The sequence below is a fragment of the Chiloscyllium punctatum genome, chromosome 2 (genome assembly GCF_047496795.1).
Source record: "Chiloscyllium punctatum isolate Juve2018m chromosome 2, sChiPun1.3, whole genome shotgun sequence".
Classification (NCBI taxonomy): Eukaryota; Metazoa; Chordata; class Chondrichthyes; order Orectolobiformes; family Hemiscylliidae; genus Chiloscyllium; species Chiloscyllium punctatum.
The window spans coordinates 12,200,588-12,223,004 of record NC_092740.1 but is presented as its reverse complement, the minus strand read 5'-3'; the positions used below and the strand labels follow the sequence as shown (position 1 = coordinate 12,223,004).

Below are 22,417 nucleotides of genomic sequence, written 5' to 3'. Positions count from 1 at the left end.
AAAAGGCAGAGAAGATTCAGTGCTTCATTTGATCATACAAGATATCTCTTGGGAAAAGTGAAAGACTTTATTGCTGGTTTTTAATTTCATCTCTAACTGGATTTATTAGGAGATCTCTTCACCAATACAGAGTGCTCCAGACTGACAGTTTGTTGAGTGCTGCATGATCCTGATGCCGTGACAACTAAACGAGAGGTTACTCACAATGCCAGCTCCACCAAACCAAAAACACAAGGCTGGGAGCTTGGGATAAGGATCGGAATGGGAATTCCAAGCATGAGCCCAGATCCCTGAACTTTGTGCAAAGGTGCAAACAGCAACTCATTATCCAAAGCCCAGACTAAAATCGGGGGAAGTGGGCTCGAATCCCAACACGTCAGATGGTGAAATCTAAATTCAACTAAAAACAAGCAAGTCTGAAAGGAAAATCTACTCTACCAGTGACCATGTAACCACTGACAACTGTTGGAGAAAACCCACCTGGTTCACTAATTTCCTTCAAGGAAGGAAGTCTGCCTGTCCTTACTGTCTGGCTTACATGTGACTCCAGATCCACAGCAGTGTGGTGGACCTTGGGCTGATTGCTCAAATGGCCACATGAGCTGGTCAAGGGAAATTAGGGATGGACAACAAAAACGCTGGCTGCCTGCTAGTGACCCCCCCATCCCAGAAAGCATAAAGAATAAAAAAAATCACATCACCTGACACAATGCTCCCTCTAAACTGAGGTGCCACCCACACATCAATTGGTGTTTGAGGAATTGGCTTCCACTTCTGGAAGCTGCTGCCATACACAGTCCTTCAGAGGCCATTGCAGCTGGCACAATTAAAGGGAAAGTGGTGTCTCACAAACTTGATTGAGTTTTTTGAGTAAGTGACAATGATGATTGAGGAGGGGGTGGAAGCATGTTTTCTGATTGGAGGTCTGTGATGAGTGGTGTTCCACAGGGATCAGTGCTTGGAACCCAGTTTATAATCTAAATAAATAATGTGGAGGAAAGTGAAGGCGTCTAATGTATGTACTTAAGTTTGTGGATGACAAAGATTGGCAGAGTTACAGATAGTGAGGAAGATTGCCAGAAGATACAGCAGGATATAGACAGGCTGGAGACTTGGGCAGAGAAATGGCATATGGAGTTTAATCTGACAAATGCAGGGTGATGCCTTTGGGAGATCTCATGCAGAAGGGAAGTATACAGCAAATGGCAGCACACTTAGTAGCATCAACACACAAAGGGATCTAGGCTTCCAGGTCCTCTGTTTAAGCGGCTACATATGTGGACAAGGTCGTCAATAAGGCAGATCGTATGCTTGCCTTCGTTGGTAGAGGCAAAGAGTACAAAAATTGGGCAAGTCATGTCGCAGCAGGGTAGAACTTTAATTAGGTTATATTTGGAATATTGAACCAGAAGGATGTGGAGGCTTTGGCGAGATTACAGAAACAGCTAACCAGGACATTGCTTGTTTTTGGAGGGAATTAGCTATGAGGAGAGATTGGACAAACTTGGTTTATTTTCAACTGAATATCAGAGGATAAGAGAGGAACCCTGATAGAAGTTTATAAAATTATGGGAGGCGTGGATAGAATGGACAGTTGGAGACTTTTTCTCAGGGTAGAAACTCCAGTTAATAGGGAACATGGGTTTAAAAGAGACTAACATTAAAGGAGATGTGAGGGGCAAGTTTTTTTGTTTACACATAAGGTGGCAAGTGCCGAGAATGCGTTGCCAGAGGTGGAGGCAGACAGAATAGGAATGTTTAAGAGGTGAGAACTGCACAGAGGCAGAGTGTCTTTAGAAAGGCATCACATGTCAGTACAGTCTTGGGTGGGCCAAAAGGCCTGTTTCTGTGCTATATTAGTCTTCGTTCTTTTGAAGATTGATCAGAAGCACAGCTCCTCACCTGCACGTTCCAAAATGGCAGGTGGGGAGGTTGGGAATCTCTCTTCCTGGCAATGACAAAACAGAGACTGATGAAATTTGCTGGGAAAGACTATCCAGGGACATGAAATCAGGGTAGACAAACGGACTGTGATCTAACTGAATGTAGATGGGCTGAATAGCCAACTCATATTCCTATGTTCCGAGGTGCTGAGCTATGGGTAAGCATAGGAATGCTTCTTCCTACTGGTTTTAGAGGGAATGGGGCTGTTGAGTATACTGAGGTAAGGCAGCTACAGGAGTGAGTATGATGGTGGGAGTGTATGGCGGGGACAAGTGTGAGTGAGAGAGGAAGTGGGGGGAGCTAAACCAGCCAAGAGGAGAGCAAGTGGGAGATTGAGACAGTGTCCGAGTGAACTTAGAATGAGTGAGTTATTTGAAAGCGAGCAACTGAGTGGGGGAGTGAGCAAGGGATGTCAGTGACATCTTGCCACTGCTGTTTCGGGACTTTGGTGTGCCCAGCTTATCCACTCTGATTCCAACATTATCGGGGTGAGTGTGTTTCAAAACTGCTTTGTGGCCTTCAGAGGTTATAAACAGCACCACACAAATGCAAGTCTGTCCTTCTAATAGCAACTAGTCTGCACATGAATGGTGCTGACAGCCTCGGTGGGATGTATTAGATCCTGTTTCACAACACTCACGGGTCTGTCCATGTCTACGTACCTCTCTCAAATCCCAGCGGAGCATTTGGACCGACCAACATGGCGATGGCGCCGGCACCACCGGTGGGACGGGCACTCCCAGTGGCATAGACGGCAATATCACCAGCAACAACTAGTGCGTAGCGCCCTATAAGCCGAAGACAACACAAAACAGGGTCAAAATTACACAAACTTAGTTTATTTCCACATTGAATGTCAGAGCATGAAGGAGCAACCTGATAGAAGTTTATAAAATTATGGGAGGAATGGATAGAATAGACAGTCGGAGACTTTTTCCCAGCGTAAAAATGTCAATTAATAGGGACCATAGGTTTAAAAGAGACTAACATTAAAGGAGATGTGAGAGGCAAGTATTTTTTGACATATCGGGTGGTAAGTACCAGAGGGGCGGTGGAAGCAGATAGAATAGGAACGTTTAGGAGATAAGGACTGCACAGAGGCAGAAACCTGTCTATTGAAATTCCGTTATCACAGCGACAGATGACACCTTCCCAAAGCCACACTCACCTGCAGGTCTTTAACACAGTTCAGAAACCAGCCAGCTAGACAAGTCCTCCCAGTAAAATACAAACAGCTATCTGCAGACACCATCTATGCCTCATAGCTGACACACACACTGTGACACATACATTACCTGTGAGAGGTACAGTGTCAATATCATTAGAGATCACCACGTCTATATTAGCTATGAGGAAATGCCACCTCTAATGTGAGGCACATTACCACGAACAATGACTTCTCCTGAAAAATATTTAATTGGCTGCAATGCTTTGCCATGTCCGGAGGATGTGAAAGGTGCTTCATAAATACACTACCTTTCCCTGCAGTGTTCATCAAAACTAGATAGAGATGAGAAAGTTCCTAGTCTGGGTGGGATGGGGAGAAACAGGTTTCTGGACAGCATAGACTCACCATCCCAGGAACTGGACTCCACCCAGTTGACAGAGTTGAAGAGTGCAGCAGTTCCACCATAGCAGGCATTAGTGGTGTCAATGCCTTCGATGTCAGTGTTCCCAGACTCCTCAAACAGCTGCATCAGAACGGTCTTCACTGACTTGGACTTATCGATGATAGTCTCTGTGCCCACCTCCAGTCGCCCGATGCTCTCGTACGGGAGGTTGTTCCTCTCCAGCAGCCGGTGAACAGCGGTCAGGCACAGGGAGTTGATGTCCTCACGGTCAGAACAGAAGCCCATCCTGGACTGGCCCAGGCCCACCGTGTACTTGCCTGCGTCCACCCCATCGAACTTCTCCAGTTCTGTCTGCTCCACAAACTGAGATGGGAAGTAGATCTCCATGGCAATGATTCCCACATCCTTGGGCCAGCTGGCCTCAGCGTTGGCAGGAAGTGATCCGGGCATTGTGGAAAGACTGTGGAGAAGCAGACAGGAGTGAAAAATCAATGCAGCACTTAGTCTAATCACCAGGCACAAAAATCACCAGATCCCAAGAATTAAAATCTAATCAGAAATTACATACACTGGGCTTCTACTTCCAGGAATGTACAAGTTCAAGAGGAGAGTCAGCGCCTCCGGGAACTGTTCCCCCCCCAGTGAGAGTCAGCACCAACTGGAACTGTCCCCCCCCAGTGACAGTCAGCGCCTCCGGGAACTGTCCCCCAGTGAGAGTCAGCACCAACTGGAACTGTCCCCCCCCAGTGACAGTCAGCGCCTCCGGGAACAGTTCCCCCAGTGAGAGTCAGCACCAACAGGAACTGTTCCCCCAGTGAGAGTCAGCACCAACAGGAACTGTCCCCCAGTGAGAGTCAGCACCAACAGGAACTGTCCCCCAGTGAGAGTCAGCACCAACAGGAACTGTTCCCCCCCCCCCAGTGAGAGTCAGCACCAACAGGAACTGTTCCCCCCCCCCAGTGAGAGTCAGCACCAACAGGAACTGGTCCCCCCCCCCCAGTGAGAGTCAGCACCAACAGGAACTGTTCCCCCCCCCCCCAGTGAGAGTCAGCACCAACAGGAACTGTTCCCCCCCCCCAGTGAGAGTCAGCACCAACAGGAACTGTTCCCCCCCCCCAGTGAGAGTCAGCACCAACAGGAACTGTTCCCCCAGTGAGAGTCAGCACCAACAGGAACTGTTCCCCCCCCCCAGTGAGAGTCAGCACCAACAGGAACTGTTCCCCCAGTGAGAGTCAGCACCAACAGGAACTGTTCCCCCCCCCCAGTGAGAGTCAGCACCAACAGGAACTGTTCCCCCAGTGAGAGTCAGCACCAACAGGAACTGTTCCCCCCCCCCAGTGAGAGTCAGCACCAACAGGAACTGTTCCCCCAGTGAGAGTCAGCACCAACAGGAACTGTTCCCCCAGTGAGAGTCAGGACCAACAGGAACTGTTCCCCCAGTGAGAGTCAGGACCAACAGGAACTGTTCCCCCAGTGAGAGTCAGGACCAACAGGAACTGTTCCCCCAGTGAGAGTCAGCACCAACAGGAACTGTTCCCCCAGTGAGAGACAGCACCAACAGGAACTATTCCCCCAGTGAGAGTCAGGACCTTTTGGAAGTGTCCCCCAGTGAGAGTTAGTTCTTTTGGGAGTATATCGAATTATCTGCACGATTAGAAACTGTCAGATTCAAGCAAGACTGTACATGAATCACAGGAAATTGATTCATTTAACACATTGTTCACTCAGCTCCAGAAGCAACTGCTTAATGATGGCGAATAAGTCTCAAAGCATCCTTGGTCATGGAATGTCCTCCTACATTGGAGAAAAGGATGAAGTACGGTTGTGAACACAGGTTCCTCAGCCTTCCTCTGCTGAAGGACCATCGCCCTTGCCTGTGTGGCTGCTGCATCGCAATTTGACCACTTGGGGCATCACAGCCAAGCATTATCTTGAAGTATATTCCTTCCGCACAGAGGTCTTGTTGGACCGTGAGTACTCCCAGGAGATTTCTCTTCTCCTTAAAGCTTGGATAGGGAATGGGCAGATTTTCTGATCTCCAACATCCTTCAGGTAATTCAGCACAGTTCAAACCTAGCAACTGGTCGTTAAAGCTCATGCACTGACTGCAGTGGATCAGCTAAACGCAGCCAAGAACATTTTTATCTCTGTCGTACCTTACCCCCAGCATCATGTGTGGCTCAGTTTATCGGAATGTACATAGTCCATCCAGGCCCAGTTAAAACAGACATAACCCCTGTCCAGCGCTCACCAACTTGGGACCGCACTGATCCATTGCCATGCACCAAAGACCTAGGCATGAGCTGGCACGTTGAACATCAGCATCTTCAGAAGGTGGCAGGAAGATGTGATTAAACACAGAATTCACCACAAGGTGAGGGAGCTATCGGGGAAAACGGTTACAAAACCTGACTGAGACAGATACACAAACTAATATCCAGACGCTATTAAAAAAAGAGAAACCCAAACCAGAATCACACCCTCTTGTAAGAGCACGCCAGGTCCACAGAGATAACGAGATCCCAAATGCTGCTGACAATACAGCATGTGGACAGTATACCTGCACGTATATACAAAGACCCTGTGTGACTAGGTTCCAGATCCTGCTTATCAATGCATCACAATCACTACCCCATTTAAAACTTAATGCCCTTTCACGCACTTGCCAATCCCAACTTCAATTTCTCTTCTGAGATACACTGCAGATATTGGTGCAAACAATTCCTTTCACACACACACACACACACACACACACACACACACACACTGGTAAAGAATGGCAGTCTCATGGCAACAACCTGATAACAATTCTCCCAACAATTTTGAACAGAATGATTCAAACCAGCTTCAAATGTTAAACAAACCCCTATGTAGTCACTCGTCTGCTCACAGTTTACCAGAGATGTCTTCCTGCATCATATAGCAATGCAGGAACAAGAATACTTCAGCACACAGTGCCCCGAGTGCTGCCTCTTACAGATATGTCTGTACTCTACCTGCCTGGTGCCAGTAGTGTGCTGCACTCCACTCACATCAATGCGCAAAGCAGCAACCACCGAGGCACAGAGCTACACACTTCAGCTCCACCCTCGCCAGCTGATCAGAACAGTGTTCTGACTGAGCTTCAGCCAATCAGCCCGTGCTCCTGATATGATGCAGCAGCAGTAGCAGCGACAGCTCATTATCGGAAGGAGACTGTTGGCTCTCTCTGCAACTCCACACTGGAGCGGGGGAGGGAACAGGGAAAGAGAGGAGAGGAGGGGGTCAGAGAAAGAGGAGGTGAGAGAGAAGGTGAAAGAAGTAAGAGAGAGAAAGAGAAAAAGGAGGGAGACACACACACAAAGAAAGAGTGAAAGAGACAAAGAGGTAAAAGAGAAACAGGAGAGAAAGATGAAAGAAGTTTGAGAGAAAGGAAGAAAGGAGAGTAAGAAAGGGAAAAAGGAGAGAGGAAAATGAGAGGATGGGGCAGAGAGGGAGATGATATGGTGAAGAGAGGGAGGAGGGCGGAAAGGGAAAAAGGGGGGAGAAAGAGTGGACGGGGGGTAAAGAGAAGATGGGGTGGGAGAGAGGGGGGGATGGGGTGGGAGAGAGGGGGGGGATGGGTTGGGGAGGGACGGGACGGGGTGGGGAGAGGGAAAAGGGGGGAGGGCTGGGGAGAGATGGGACAGGGTGGGGAGGGGCGGAGAGGGGACAAAGGTGAGAAGAGAAGGGGCGAGGTGGGGAGAGAAAGGGAGAGCGGGGTGTGGAGATGGAGAAGACAGGGGTGTGAGGGGGAGAGAGGGAGAGGACGGGGGTGTGAGGGGGAGAGAGGGAGAGGATGGGAGTGGGAGAGAGGGTGAGGGAGAGGATGAGGGTGAGGGTGGGGAGAGAGGGTGAGGGTGAGGGTGGGGAGAGAGGGTGAGGGTGGGGAGAGGGTGAAGGTGGGGAGAGGGTGAAGGTGGGGAGAGGGTGAAGGTGGGGAGAGGGTGAAGGTGGGGAGAGGGTGAGGGTGGGGAGAGAGATGAGGTTGGTGGAGAGAGGGATAGGATGGGAGTGGGAGAGAGAGGATGAGGTTGGTGGAGAGAGGGAGCGGATGGGGGGGAAAGAGGAGAGGGAGGGGATTGGGGAGGAGAGAGGGAGAGGACAGTGGTTGTGGGGTAGGAGAGAGGGAGAGGACAAGGGTGGGTGGAGGTGGAGGAAGAGGATGGGGAGTGGGAGGAAGGAAGTTGACTGGGGTGGGGAGGTGCAAGAATGGTGGATGGTGGGGGAAGGGGGATGAGAATGGAGTGAATGATGGGGGAGCAGGAACAATAAAGAGGGTAGGCTAGGATAAATGGAGCGTACAAGGGAGAAAGCTAGCATGTGCAACAGATCATCAGAAAGGCAAGCAGGATATTAGAAGAGGTTGGAGTATAGGAGTAGGAACATTTTACTGCAACCATACAAGATACTGGTGAGGCCACATCTGGAATATTGTGGGCAGCTTTGGCCCCTTATTTAAAGAAATATTTCATTGTAGTTTGTTTAGGGAAGATTCACCAGGATTATCCTGGTGTGAAGGGACTGTCTTATGAGCAAAGGTTTAACACGTTTGGAACTGACTCATTAGAATTTAGAAGAATGGATTGTGATCTCTCTGCACTGTATCAGATTCTTATGGAGTTTTTCAGGACATTTCCCCTCATGAAACAGTCTCAGGGTGGCACAGTGGTTAGCACTGCTGCCTCACAGTGTCAGGGACCCGGGTTCAATTTCCGCCTCAGGCAATTGTCTGTGTGGAGTTTGCACATTCTCCCCATGTCTGCGTGGGTTTCATAGAACATAGAACATAGAAGAATACAGCGCAGTACAGGCCCTTCGGCCCTCGATGTTGCGCCGATCAAAGCCCACCTAACCTACACTAACCCACTATCCTCCATATACCTATCCAATGCCCGCTTAAATACCCATAAAGAGGGAGAGTCCACCACTGCTACTGGCAGGGCATTCCATGAACTTACGACTCGCTGAGTGAAGAACCTACCCCTAACATCAGTCCTATATCTACCCCCCCTTAATTTAAAGCTATGCCCCCTTGTAATAGCTGACTCCATATGTGGAAAAAGGTTCTCACTGTCAACCCTATCTAACCCCCTAATCATCTTGTACACCTCTATCAAGTCACCCCTAAACCTTCTTTTCTCCAATGAAAACAACCCCAAGTGCCTCAGCCTTTCCTCATAGGATCTTCCTACCATACCAGGCAACATCCTGGTAAACTTCCTCTGCACCCGTTCCAGTGCCTACACATCCTTCCTATAGTATGGCGACCAAAACTGCACACAATATTCCAGATGCGGCCGCACCAGAGTCTTATACAACTGCAGCATGACCTCAGGACTCCAGAGCTCAATTCCTCTATCAATAAAAGCCAGTACGCCATATGCCTTCTTCACTGCACTATTTACCTGGGTGGCAACTTTCAGAGATCTGTGTACATGGGCACCAAGATCCCTCTGCTCTTCCACACTACCAAGTATCTGACCATTAGCCCAGTACCCCATCTTTTTGTTACTCTTACCAAAGTGAATCACCTCACACTTAACTACATTGAACTCCATTTGCCACCTTTCTGCCCAGCTCTGCAGCTTCTCTATATCCCGCTGTAACTGCCACATCCTTCCTCACTGTCTACAACTCCTCCGACTTTCGTATCATCCGCAAACTTGCTCACCCAACCTTCTAACCCTTCCTCCAGGTCATTTATAAAAATGACAAACAGCAATGGTCCCAAAACAGATCCTTGCGGAACACCGCTAGTGACGGCACTCCAGGATGAACCTTTGCCATCAACTACTACCCTCTGTCTTCTTCCAGCCAGCCAATTCCTAATCCAAACCTCCAACTCACCCTCAATGCCATATCTCTATTTTCTGCAGTAGCCTACCATGGGGAATCTTATCAAAAGCCTTACTAAAATCCATATATACCACATCTACCGCTTCCCCCTCATCTACCTCCTTAGTTTTTCCTCTGGGTGCTCCAGTTTCTTCCCACAGTCCAAAGATGTGCAGGTCAGGTGAATTGGCCATGCTAAATTGCCCATAGTGTTAAGTGCATTAGTCAGGGGTAAATGTAGGGGAATGGTTCTGGGTGGGTTGCTCTTCGAAAGGTCAGTGTGGACTTGTTGGGCTGAAGGGCCAACTTCCACACTGTATGGAATCTAATCATAAAGGGGCATCAATTTAAGACGAAGATGAGGAAGAATTTCTTCTGAGGTTTGAGTGTCTTTGGAACTCCTTGCCACAGAGAAGTGTGAAGGCAGAGTCCTCGTGTATTTAAATCCAGATAGATGGATTCTTGATCAGGAAAGAATCAGGTGTTATGGGGAAAAGGCAGGAAAATGTGTGTGAGGAATGTCAGATCATCCACGATCCTATTGCATGGTGGAGCAAGCACGAGGGACTGAATTGCCTACTCCTGTTCCTGTGTGTTATGGTCTTATAGGAAGGTGGGGGGGGGGGGGCTGAGAAAATGGAATGAAGAGGTCATGCAGAGGGAAGGGGGGAATTGCGAGTGAGAGAAGGGGAGAAAGAGAGAGAACTAAGAAAAGGTCAGAGACAAGGAAGCAGCAGAGTAATACCTACAGGTGTCAGAGTTCTGGGAGAATAATGGCCCTGTAAAAAAAGCTTGGATCTATTTGATACTCTGCAAACCCAATCTCTCTCTCCCATTCAGCATTTGGAGATTGGGAGGAAAATCCATTTACAAAGCAGAATTGTTTTTCTAGTTGCTCACACGTTTTGCAGACATCCAAATTGCGACACCACACAATAACAAAGAACAAATGGTAATGGTTTTGAGTTCTGAAGATGCAGTGTCATGAACTTTGGCAAATTTCTGCAGTGCATCTTGTAGATAGTACACGCTGCTGCTATTGAGCCTCGGTGGAGGGGGTAGTGGATGTTTAAAGTCATGGTGCCAATCGAGTGGATTGCTTTGTCCTGGATGGTATCAAGCTTCTCGAGTGCTGTTGGAGCTGTATTCAACCGAGCAAGTGGGGAATATTCCATCACATTCTTGACTTGTGCCTTATAGACATGGACAGGTTTTGGGGAGTCAGGTGGTGAGTTATTCATCGCAGTATTCCTAGCCTCTGACCTGCTCTTGTAGCCATTATGTCTACATGGCAAGTCCAGTTAAGTTTCTAGTCAATGGTAACCACTAGGATATTGATAGTGGGGGGATTTAGTGATGCTAAACCATTGAATGCCAAGGGAGAGTGGTTAGATCGTCTGTTATTAGAGATGGTCATTGCCTGGCATTTCTGTGGCGTCAATGCTACTTGCCACTTGTCAGCTGAAGCCTGGATATTATCCAGGTCTTGCTGCATTTGAACACAGACTACTTCAATATCTGAGGATTCAGAAATGGTGCTGAACATTGGACTGTCATCAGAGGGAAGGTCTTTGATGAAACAGTTGAAATGGTTGGGCCAAAGACACTACCCTGAGGTACTCTTGCAAAGATGCCCTGGAGCTGAGATGACTGACCTCCAACAACTACAACCATATACATAGATTAACTAAGTGGGCAAAGGCCTGCCAAATGGAGAAAATGTGGGGAAAATGAGAGGTTACCCTTTAGGGGAAGTGTGAAAAAGCATAATTTTATCCTAATAGGAATGGACTGCAGAGCTGGGAGATGTAGAAGGATCTAGATCTCATAGCAGATGAATTGCAAAAGGCAAGTATGCATTTACAAAAAGCAATTAGGATTGTTCATAGAAAGTTATTGTTTGTCAAAATGAACCAAATACTAAATTAAGGAGGTTATGCTTCACTTATACAGGCAATTGGTGAGACCACATTCTGTACACATTGTACACCACTAGCCACCTTATTTAAGGAAGGTGTAAATGTATTGGAAGCAGTTCAGAGAAGGATTACGAGACCAATACGGCCAATGGGCAGGTTGTCTTACAAGGAAAGGTTGGACAAGCTAGGCTTGGATCCACTGGAGTTTGGAAGAGTAAGATTGAAACATGTTGATTGAAACATAAAAGATCCTTAGGCTGTGGAAAAGGTGTTCCTCCTCATTTGGGAGAACCTAGGGGTCACCATTTAAAAAGGAATCACTCATTTAAAACAGAAATGAAACAATATTTTTTCTCTCAGGTGACTATAAGTCTTTGGAATTATATTCCTTAAAAAGTAGTGGAAGCAGAGTTTTGGAGTATTTTTTAACAGAGTTGAAGATTCTTGGCAACGAAAGGCTGAAAGGTAATCAGACGTAGGCAGGAATGTGAAGCAATCAGATAAGCTATGATGTTATTAAAGGATCTAAGCAGCTTATTCCTCCTCCTAATTTCTATGTTCATTGGTACACCATATTAACAGCACTGACCTGATCAATACTGTACAGTAGTTCTTTGAAAGATAGAATGTTCTCACAGGGGAGAGGGGCCAGCAAGAGGTCATTGTCCACATTGGAACCAACAATGTAGGCAGGGTAAAGGTTGAGACTCTGAAGGGAGATTACAGAGAGTTAGGCAGAAATTTAAAAAGGAGGTCCTCAAGGGTAGCAATCTCTGGATTACTCCCAGTGCTATGAGCTAGTGAGGGCAGGAATAGGAGGATAGAGCAGATGAATGCATGGCTGAGGAGCTGGTGTATGGGAGAAGGATTCACATTTTTGGATCATTGGAATCTCTTTTGAGGTAGAAGTGACCTGTACAAGAGGACGGATTGCACTTAAATTAGAAGGGGACTAATATACTGGAAGGGAAATTTGCTCGAACTGCCTGGGAGGATTTAAACTAGTAAGGTGGGGGGGGGGTGGAACCCAGGGAGATAGTGAGGAAAGAGATCGATCTGAGACGGGTACAGCTGAGAACAGAAGTGAGTGAAACAGTCAGGGCAGTCAGGGAGAAAGTAAGACTAATAAATTAAACTGCATTTATTTCAATGCAAGGGGCCTAACAGGGAAGGCAGATGAACTCAGGGCATGGTTAGGAACATGGGACTGGGATATCATAGCAACTACAGAAACATAGCTCAGGGATGGGCCTTAATGTTCCAGGATACAAATGCTGCAGGAAGGATAGAAAGGGAGGCAAGAGAGGAGGGGGAGTGGCATTTTTGATAAGAGATAGCATTACAGCTGTACTGAGGGAAGATATTCCCGGAAATACATCCACGGAAGTTATTTGGATGAAACTGAGAAATAAGAAAGGGATAATCACCTTATTGGGATTGTATTATAAACCCCCCAGTCGTCAGAGGGAAATTGAGAAACAAACTTGTAAGGAGATCTCAGCTATCTGTAAAAATAACAGGGTAGTTATGGTAGGGGATTTTAACTTTCCAAGCATTGATTGGGACTGCCATAGTTAAAGTTTTAGATGGAGAGGAATTTCTTAAGTGTGTACAAGACAATTTTCTGATTCAGTATGTGAATGTACCTACTAGAGATGGTGCAAAACCTGACCTACTCTTGGGAAATAAGGCAGGGCAGGTGACTGAGGTGTCAGTGGGGGGGGGGGGGGGGGCACTTTGGGGCCAGCGACCATAATTCTATTTGTTTTAAAATACTGAAGGAAAAGGATAGACCAGATCTAAAAGTTGAAGTTCTAAATTGGAGAAAGGCCAATTTTGACGGTATTAGGCAAGAACTTTCGAAAGCTGATTGGAGGCAGATGTTTGCAGGTAAAGGGACGGCTGGAAAATGGGAAGCCTTCAGAAATGAGATAACAAGAATCCAGAGAAAGTATATTCCTGTCAGGGTGAAAGGGAAGGCTGGTAGGTAGAGGGAATGCTGGATGACTAAAGAAATTGACGGTTTGGTTAAGAAAAAGGAAGCATATGTCAGGTATAGACAGGGTAGATCAAGTGAATCCTTAGAAGAGTATAAAGAAAGAAGGAGTATACTTAAGAGGGAAATCAGGAGGGCAAAAAGGGGACATGAGATAGCTTTGGCAAATAGAATTAAGGAGAATCCAAAGAGTTTTTACAAATATATTAAGGACAAAAGGATAACTAGGGAGAGAATAGGGCCCCTCAAAGATCAGCAAGGCGGCCTTTGTGTGGAGCCACAGAAAATGGGGGAGATACTAAATGAATATTTTGCATCAGTATTTACTGTGGAAAAGGATATGGGAGATATAGACTGTAGGGAAATAGATGGTGACATCTTGCAAAATGGAATACAGGGAGAACTAGCCATTTGGATACAGAACTGGTTCAAAGGTAGAAGACAGAGGGTGGTGGTGGAGGGTTGTTTTTCTGACTGGAAGCCTGTGACCAGTGGAGTGCCACAGGGATCAGTGCTGGGCCCTCTACTTTTTGTCATTTACATAAATGATTTGGATGCGAGCACAAGAGGTACAATTAGTAAGTTTGCAGATGACACCAAAATTGGAGGTGCAGTGGAGAGTGAAGAGGGTTACCTCAGATTACAACACGATCTGGACCAGATGGGCCAATGGGCTGAGAAGTGGCAGATGGAGTTTAATTCAGATAAATGCAAGGTGCTGCATTTTGCGAAAGCAAATCTTAGCAGGACTTATACACTTAATGTTAAGGTCCTAAGGAGTGTTGCTGAACAAAGAGACCTTGGAGTGCAGGTTCATAGCTCCTTGAAAGTGGAGTCGCAGGTAGATAGGATAGTGAAGGTGGCATTTGGTATGCTTTCCTTTATTGGTCAGAGTATTGAGTACAGGAGTTGGGAGGTCATGTTGCGGCTGTACAGGACATTGGTTAAGCCACTGTTGGAATACTGCGTGCAATTCTGGTCTCCTTCCTATCAGAAAGATGTTGTGAAACTTGAAAGGGTTCAGAAAAGATTTGCAAGGATGTTGCCAGGGTTGGAGGATCTGAGCTACAGGGAGAGGCTGAACAGGCTGTGTCTGTTTTCCCTGGAGCGTCAGAGGCTGAGGGGTGACCTAAAGAGGTTTACAAAATTATGAGGGACATGGATAGGATAAATAGACAAAGTCTTTTCCCTGGGCTCAGGGAGTCCAGAACTAGAGGGCATAGGTTTAGGGTGAGAGGGGAAGATATAAAAGAGACCTAAGGGGCAACTTTTTAACGCAGAGGGTGGTACGTCTATGGAATGAGCTGCCAGAGGATGTGGTGGAGGCTGGTACAATTGCAACATTTAAAAGGCATTTGGATGGGTATATGAATAGGAAGGGTTTGGAGGGATCTGGGCCGGGTGCTGGCAGGTGGGACTAGATTGGGTTGGGATATCTGGTTGGCATGGACGGGTTGGACCGAAGGGTCTGTTTCCCTGCTTGTACATCTCTATGACTCTATGGTTAAACCGTTCTAATGAAGAATCAAAACGTTAACTCTGCTTTCTTCCCACAGGTGCTGCCAGACCTACTGAATTTCTCCAGTAATTTCTGATTTTTGTTTCAAATCTTTGTTTTATTTTACCAGTTTAATATTTCAGCAATACCCTCTGTCACCATTCCTAAATTCCTCCTTTGGTGCCTAATTAACCCCACGCTTCATTTTACTGTTGATAAGCCTATAGCAGACTATGGGACCCCCTTTTATGGTAGCTGCCAGGCTCTGCTCATACACCTCCATTTCTCATCACCTCCCCTTTAAAGCCTCACAGATCACAAAGCTGAGAAATCTGAAACAAACTGTAAATACTTGGCATCCTTCAGCTCAGCACTACCATTCCCTCCTTCAGCTGTTCAGAAAATAAACGTCAATCCCCTCCCGATATATTGCCACTTCCACTTGGGCCAAACATCATGCCACTGAATTTATCAACTTTAATATTTTATCTGGAAGCTTATACAGATGAATATATTGGAGGAGATTGTGGCGCAGTGGTAATATTACTGGACTAGTAATCCAGAGGCCAGATTAACGTTCAGGTTCAATTTCCAGTATGTCAGCTGATGGAATTTACATTTAAAAATATTAATAAATCTGGAATCAAAAGCTTGTCTCAGCAACAGTGACTGTCAACTGTTATTAATTATTATAAAAACTTGCTTGGCATTGTCTACAAGAATAATGCCAGAAGACTGGAGGATAGCAAATGTTGTTCCCTTGTTCAAGGAGGGGAGTAGAGCCAACCCTGGTAATTATAGACCCGTGAGCCTTATTTTGGTTGTGGGTAAAGTTTTGGAAAGGATTATAAGAAATAGGATTTATAATCATCTAGAAAGGAATAAGTTGATTAGGGATAGTCAACACGGTTTTGTGAAGGGTAGGTTGTGTCGCACAAGCCTTATTGAGTTCTTTGAGAAGGTGACCAAACAGGTGGATGACAGTAAAGCAGTTGACTTGGTGTATATCGGTTTCAGTAAAATGTTTGATAAGGTTCCCCAGGTAGGCATGGGATTGAGGGTGATGGTTGATGGAAAATGTTCATCCTGAAGTTCATTTACAAGTGGGATACCCCAAAGATGTGTTGTGGGTCCACTGTTGTTTGTCATCACTGTTGGATTAGGGCATCGAAGGATGAGTTAGTAAATTTGCAGATGACACTGAGGTAGAGTTGTGGATAGTGACGAAGGATGTTGTAAGTTACAGAGAGACATATATAAGCTGCAGAACTGGGCTGAGAGCTGGCAAATGGAGTTTAATGTGGAAAAGTATGAGGTGATTCACTTTGGAAGGAGCAACAGGAATAAAGAGTACTGGGTTTAAGGTAAAATTCTTGGTAGTGTAGATGAGCAGAGAGATCTCTATGTCCATGTGCACTGATCCCTGAAAGTTGCCACCCAGGTTGATAGGTTGTTAAGAAGGCATACGGTGTGTTAGCTTTTATTGGTAGAGGGATTGAGTTTCGGAGCCATGAGATCATGCTGCAGCTGTACAGAATTCTGGTGGAATCACATTTGGAGTATTGCGTACAGTTCTGGTCACCGCATTGTAGGAAAGATGGAAGCTTTGGAAAGGGCTCAGAGGAGATTTACTAGGATGTTGCCTGGTATGGAGGGAGAGCCTTACGAGGAAAGGCTGAGGGACTTGAGGCTGTTTTTGTTAGAGAGAAGAAGGTTGAGAGGTGACTTAATTGAGACATATACAATAATTAGAGGATTACTTGGATTGGACAGTGAGAGCCTTTTCCCTCAGGTGGTGATGGCTAGCATGAGTGGACATAACTTTAAATTAAGGGGTTGACAGATTTAGGACAGAAGTCAGAGTAAGTTTCTTTACGCAGAGTAGTAGGGGTGTGGAATGCACTGCCTGCAATAATAGTAGACTCACCAACTTTACGGGCATTTAAGTGGTCATTGGATAGACATATGGACGAGAATGGAATAGTGTAGATTAGAGGGGCTTCAGATTGGTTCCATAGCTCGGCGCAACATCGAGAGCGCGGTAATATTCTATGTTCCTTGAAGGAAGGAAATCGGCCATCTTTATCAGGTCTAGCATATGGGAGACTCCAGGCGCATACCAATGCGGATGCACTTAACTGTCCTCTAAAATGGCCAAGCAAGCCACTCAGCACAATAAATGGTGACCGTGCCAGTACTGTCCAGATCTCATGAAAGAACAAAACAAATCTTCATCCCCACATACCACTTCAATATTTTCTTGGCTTGATGTTTGTTTTCATATGACTGTGCTCCTATGAAGAACCACAGGATTAGTTTTGACGTTAGGAGGCAGTGTATAAATCTCACACTGTTCCTTTTATTGCAACACCAGTTCGGTCAGTGTCTGAAAAGAAAAACAAATGACAGGAAAACCCCAGATCTCGCCCATCAGGGCCCCACCCAGAAGATTAACTCTTCCATTCCCTTTCAGATTGCTAAAAGAAGCTGCTGTGTCTTTTTGAGCAAAACCTGTCTGCTTTCAGCTCAAATGAGCCAAATCAATCCTAGCTCTGACACACTGGGGAGGGGTGATGAAGGGAACTGTTCAAGGGATGGTGTCTCCACAATTACAGCAGCAAAAAGCAAAGTGTGCCCATGTTATAAAGGCCATCTCTGGTCCTCCCCAGGGCATCATAACGCCAGAGCTGGATGAGGACCAGTGTGACATCTCAGCTGAAGAGGTGCTGGGACTAACTGTGTGGCTGTAACTGACCTTTTGCTATTACATCAACAGCGTCCTACACCCAGCCCCTGATGTAATGGATTCAGCCTTCACCACAACCATCATGCTAGCAGAGCTGCTCCCTCACAGATCCCACATCTTCACCATGCATTCCCCATCCCAGCTCCCCTACAACCACCACCCTTGGACTCAAAACTCTCCCAGTTTATTAACATTCCCTACATTACAGCAGTAACCAGACATCAAAAATAACAGCATGACACTTTGGGACTCTGAGGAAGTGACAAGCACTGCAAAATGCAAGCCTTCAGTAGGACACAATGGTTTCAGTGCAGCATTGGTGTTGATGATGTGCCAGCTGGGAGTTTGCACTGGAAGGCAATTTGAGCACAGCCAAGCTGTATTTCTGTTCCTGGCATAAACAAGGGAGGCTGACTGAACACTGAATGAAACTTTCTGCCAACACGCCAGGAAGCTGACGGACAAAAGTTAGTTGCTAGGTGACCAAGTCTAGCCATTATGGAATACTGGAATTTCAAAACAGCATCATAAAGGAACATGCAAGCAAATCAAAACTGGGCATGCCTCCCACATGCTCTAAAGGCTGGAGTGCAATCTCACACCCACTTGTGTGGAACCCTGCTATACAAGAAGAGTTCCAATGTGCTACTGAAGGGAACAGAATGGGCACCAAAACTAAAGAAAACAAGCAAGAAGGAAGAGGATGGGGAGGTGGTGTGTAGGAAGGAGGACAAAGGAGGGGGGGTGGGGGGGGGGGGCAAAAGAGATCAGGCAGGAAGGGTGAGCACGAGCATAGAGTCAGGTGTGGGGAGAGGAGTAAGAAGAAGGGAACTCCAAGAGATTTGGGGCGATGAGGGGCTGCAATGGAGGAGCAGTGAGGTTGGAGGGGTTCTCTAAGGAGCAGGGAGAGTTGAGGGGGCACAAGGGGTGGAGGCTACAGAGTTGCAAGGTTAAAGCAGTGTGGCTAATCACAAGATTGTTTTTTTTAACAGGAGTGAGCTGGGGCATTTCAGAGGAATGGAGACTTCATCCCATCCAAACCACGTACTTCTGAAGAAGTGTCAGGCTGGACTCAAAACATTAACTGTTTCTCTCCTCACGGATCCTGCCAGACCGAAGGTTCTCCAGTACTCTTAGTTTTATGTCAGATTTCCAGCATCAACAGGATTTTGCTTTTACAGCACACCCTTCAATCTTTTGAGAAGCCAAACCATCATTGGCTGCAGCTGTAGACACTCGTCATACAAGAAAAACACTTGCATTTATATAGTGCCTTTTATGATATTGAGATGATTCAAAAAGCTAAGCAGCCAATGACATTTTTTTGTAAGTATTGTTACTGGCATAGGGTAGGATGCACAACTACTGATTAGATGATGATCCGATCATGTGTCCAAATGCTGCTGAGAAAAACATTAGCTAGGATGGCAATGGGGGGTTGCGACCTCATCTTTTTGCTTTTATAATGGTACTGTGGGATCTTTTGTCCTCTTGAGGGGACAAGGACTCAGCTTAATGTTCCACCTGAAAGATGGTTTCTCCCATCTAACTACGTTCCCAGCAAATCCTTCAACTAATCCCCCACTATCAACAATCTGGAGGTTACCAGTGACCAGAAGCTGAAATGGACTAGCTGTACAAATACTGCGGTTAACAGGACCAGGATAGACATCCTGCAGCGAGTAACTCTCCTCCCTGACTGCCCAAAGCTTGCCCACCATCTTGTGGCACAAGTTAGACAGGTGATGGAATATTGCCCACTTGTTGCTACAATAACACTCCAGAAGCGTGACAAGCAAGAACTAAGCAGCCTGTATGATTGGCACCTTCAACATTCACTCCTTCTACCACAGACGCATAGTGGCGGCCGTGTGTACCATCTACATCGGCACTGCAGTGACTCACCAAAACTCCAACGACAGCACCTTCTAATTCTATTGCAACCAAAAAGAACTGGAGCAGCAAACACATGGGAACACCACCACCAAGACACTCATCTCGGTGCTTTGTACCTAAGATGGGCACATGTGGGGCGACATTGTAAACTTTTCACTATACTCCTGAATTTCTATACTTGAGTACACATGACAATAAACCCAATTCTCATTCTGCTGACTTGGAAACACATCCCTATTCCTTCAGTGTCACAGCACTGTGGGTGTTCTTATTACAAATCGACTGCAGTGGTTCAAGGAAATTCATCATCATATTCTCCAGGACAATTAGAAATCAGCAAGTCACTGAGCTTGCTAGAAATGCTCATATTCATGAAATAATTTTAAAACAGAATTGACTTCAGGGGGCGCACAGGTTTAAAGTGATTGGCAAAAGGATGATTTCTTTTTACACAGGAAGTGGTTAGGATTCACTGCTTGAAAGTGGTGAAGGCAGGGGCAATTTTAGATTCCATAAGACACAAAATTTACAGGGCCAACAGGGAAAGGCAAAGAATGGGAGTGGCAGAGGCATTCCTACAGTGGGCCAGCGGAGACGTAGCAGGTTCAGTGGCCTGTGATATGATTTCAGGGACTAGCGACCCACTCCCTCAGAACTAGAACACTCGTATGTGGACATTATCCTCACCAACTCTGTAAAACCTACCTCCTTGTCACTGGGGGCTTAACCTTGACAGTTGCTCGTCGGCAAGTTGTGAAAATAACCCGCTGGCTCTGGGAGCTGAGGTTTTGTCCAGCACACACACTATCTGCATACACAAGTCGGCTGAGTCTGGTAAGCGTTCGAAACATGTTGAGAGTGTGAAGGAGACTAATGGCATCCACTGAGACACTGAGCATTCAGCATCATATGTGCAGCACTTATACAGCACTCAGAACACACCTTCTCTCCCACCCAGTACTGTACACGTCATGCTCTGTATCAAAGATCAGCACAGACCATTCAACTATGCAGTCCCAGCAAACTCATTAATCATTTACCCATTGGTTTGGCACTGAGCTTACTGATTAGAAGCAAGCTAACCTTTCCCCTACTTTCAGAACATCGTCAACAAAAACTCAAAATAAAAATCTTGCTTCACTTGAGAAAGAAACAGAGGAAATGGGCAGACAACCATTCTCTTGAATCAATCTGCTGGCCAGTTCATAAGGTAAAGTTGCTGCCTTTCAGATGTGACACTAATCTTAGGTCCAGCTGGCTTGCTCAGGGAGATGGAAGAAGTGTAGAGATTCATGTTGGCGCTCAGGAGGTGGATGACCCAATGGGTGAGGGATGTGCATGGCCTGAATCCATTTTTTGGTGTTGGCCCTGTGTATGAAGCTGATCCTATGTGCTCACTCTCTCCACCACCATTTGGCCTAACTCTGCTCAGTTATTCCACTGGCCCACAACCACAAGACAACAGGTTGTCATCTTAAACCTTGCAACTCATCCTATGGCTGTGACCCCCTGATTTTCACCCTGCAGCCATTACACACACCTTTATTCTATCTGCTTGGCCCTATTCCTTTTCTAAATTGTAGATATTTTAACCAATAGTTTACACTGCTTTAATGCAAATTGTTGTTAAAAATATTCAGGTGAGGAATGGTCTCTCAGAATCCCAAATGTTTATATTACAAGAGGCCATTTGGCCTGTCAAGTGTAGTCTGGCTCTCAGAAGGAGCCGTTTGCTTACCCAGATGATCTTCCTGTAATCCTGTATTCTTCCCTTTCAGAAATTACCTTCAACACACCATCGCATTACAAATCCTACACATCCGCTGTGTGAAACCATTTCTCCCATTCTGCCCATTACCTACAATCTGTCCGCTCTCCTCCTCGATCCTTCTATCAATTAGGACAGTTTCTCTCTATTTACTCTGTCCAGACGCATCATTAGTTTGAATACTTCAACTAATTACCTTTCATTTTTTTCCTTCTCGAAGGAACACACTCGACAAGTTTAGATCCCTTATTGAAATGCAAATTTAATCCCACTGCAATAATTCCACATTCTGCATTTTTATGGCACCTTTTGAATACAACAGAATGCATTCCAAAATACATAATCAAACAAAATAAGAGTCTGACCCACACACCGAAACCAACAGCAACAAGTACCATTTCAAAAGACTCAAACACATATTCCAGACTGACCTCTCCATTGTTGATCAGATATGGAGTTAAACTCCTCTCAGGAGCTTGCAAGTTTCCTCAGCCTCATCTGAAGAACAGCACTGGAGTTCTCCCAAATATCTTGGCCAACATTTATCCCTCAAATAATAAAACTAAGCACATTACCAGATTTTTCACCTGAATCGCCGTTTGATGGCCTTAATGGTGGACAGTTGGGCTGCATTTGTGCCAACAAAAGAGGTGGCAATGGTTCCATAATAGGTAATTGCTTGTGGGGCATTTTTAGGATGTCTGCAGGATGCAAAAAAGTACTGTGTTCCTTCCAGAAATTTCTGCAAGCTGTGGTAAATTGTTCTGTTCATGGTAACTCTGCACTCCTCCAATTTTGGCATCTTGTATGTTCCCTTTTCCCACCACTGATGGTCAAATTCCTTTCCAGAACCTTGCTCCCTCTGCCTCCTCCTTTATGAAACTTCTTGTAATTCACATGTGACCTAGCTCTTGGTCATTTGTCCTAATATGTCCTCCTCCATTGAAGATTGGAGGAAATAGGAGGACAAGGCAGGTGAACTCATGTTTGGAAAGGTGCTGCAGCAGGGAGGGCTTCAGATTGCTGGGACACAGCCTGGTTCTGGGGAAGATGGTACCTGAACAACCAGATACACTGCACCTGAACAGATGTGTTCCTTTGTTCATGCCATTGGGAGGGCTTTAAACTAAATTGACAGGAGTGTGGAGCCAAGAAAGAAACAGAGGACAATACATAAGGATATAACTGGCATTAGCAGAGAGAACAGTAAGTTAATTGGTGAA

General features: G+C 46.0%; 1 protein-coding gene across 5 annotated transcripts in view; it reads right to left on the bottom strand.

Moving 5' to 3' along the window:
• Positions 1 to 20,330, bottom strand: part of hmgcs1 (3-hydroxy-3-methylglutaryl-CoA synthase 1 (soluble)) — a 28,843-nt gene extending 8,513 nt beyond the window's left edge. The window contains exons 1-3 of one of the 5 annotated variants that reach the window (XM_072593560.1): positions 20,132 to 20,330; positions 3,518 to 3,975; positions 2,607 to 2,732 (exon numbers count right to left, since the gene is read on the bottom strand). In XM_072593560.1, the coding sequence (XP_072449661.1) occupies positions 2,607 to 2,732; positions 3,518 to 3,975; positions 20,132 to 20,325 (778 nt within the window). In that variant the 5' untranslated portion in view covers positions 20,326 to 20,330. The other 4 variants (XM_072593562.1, XM_072593563.1, XM_072593561.1 and 1 more) reach the window with 4 other exon arrangements.
• Positions 20,331 to 22,417: the final 2,087 nt, after the last annotated feature.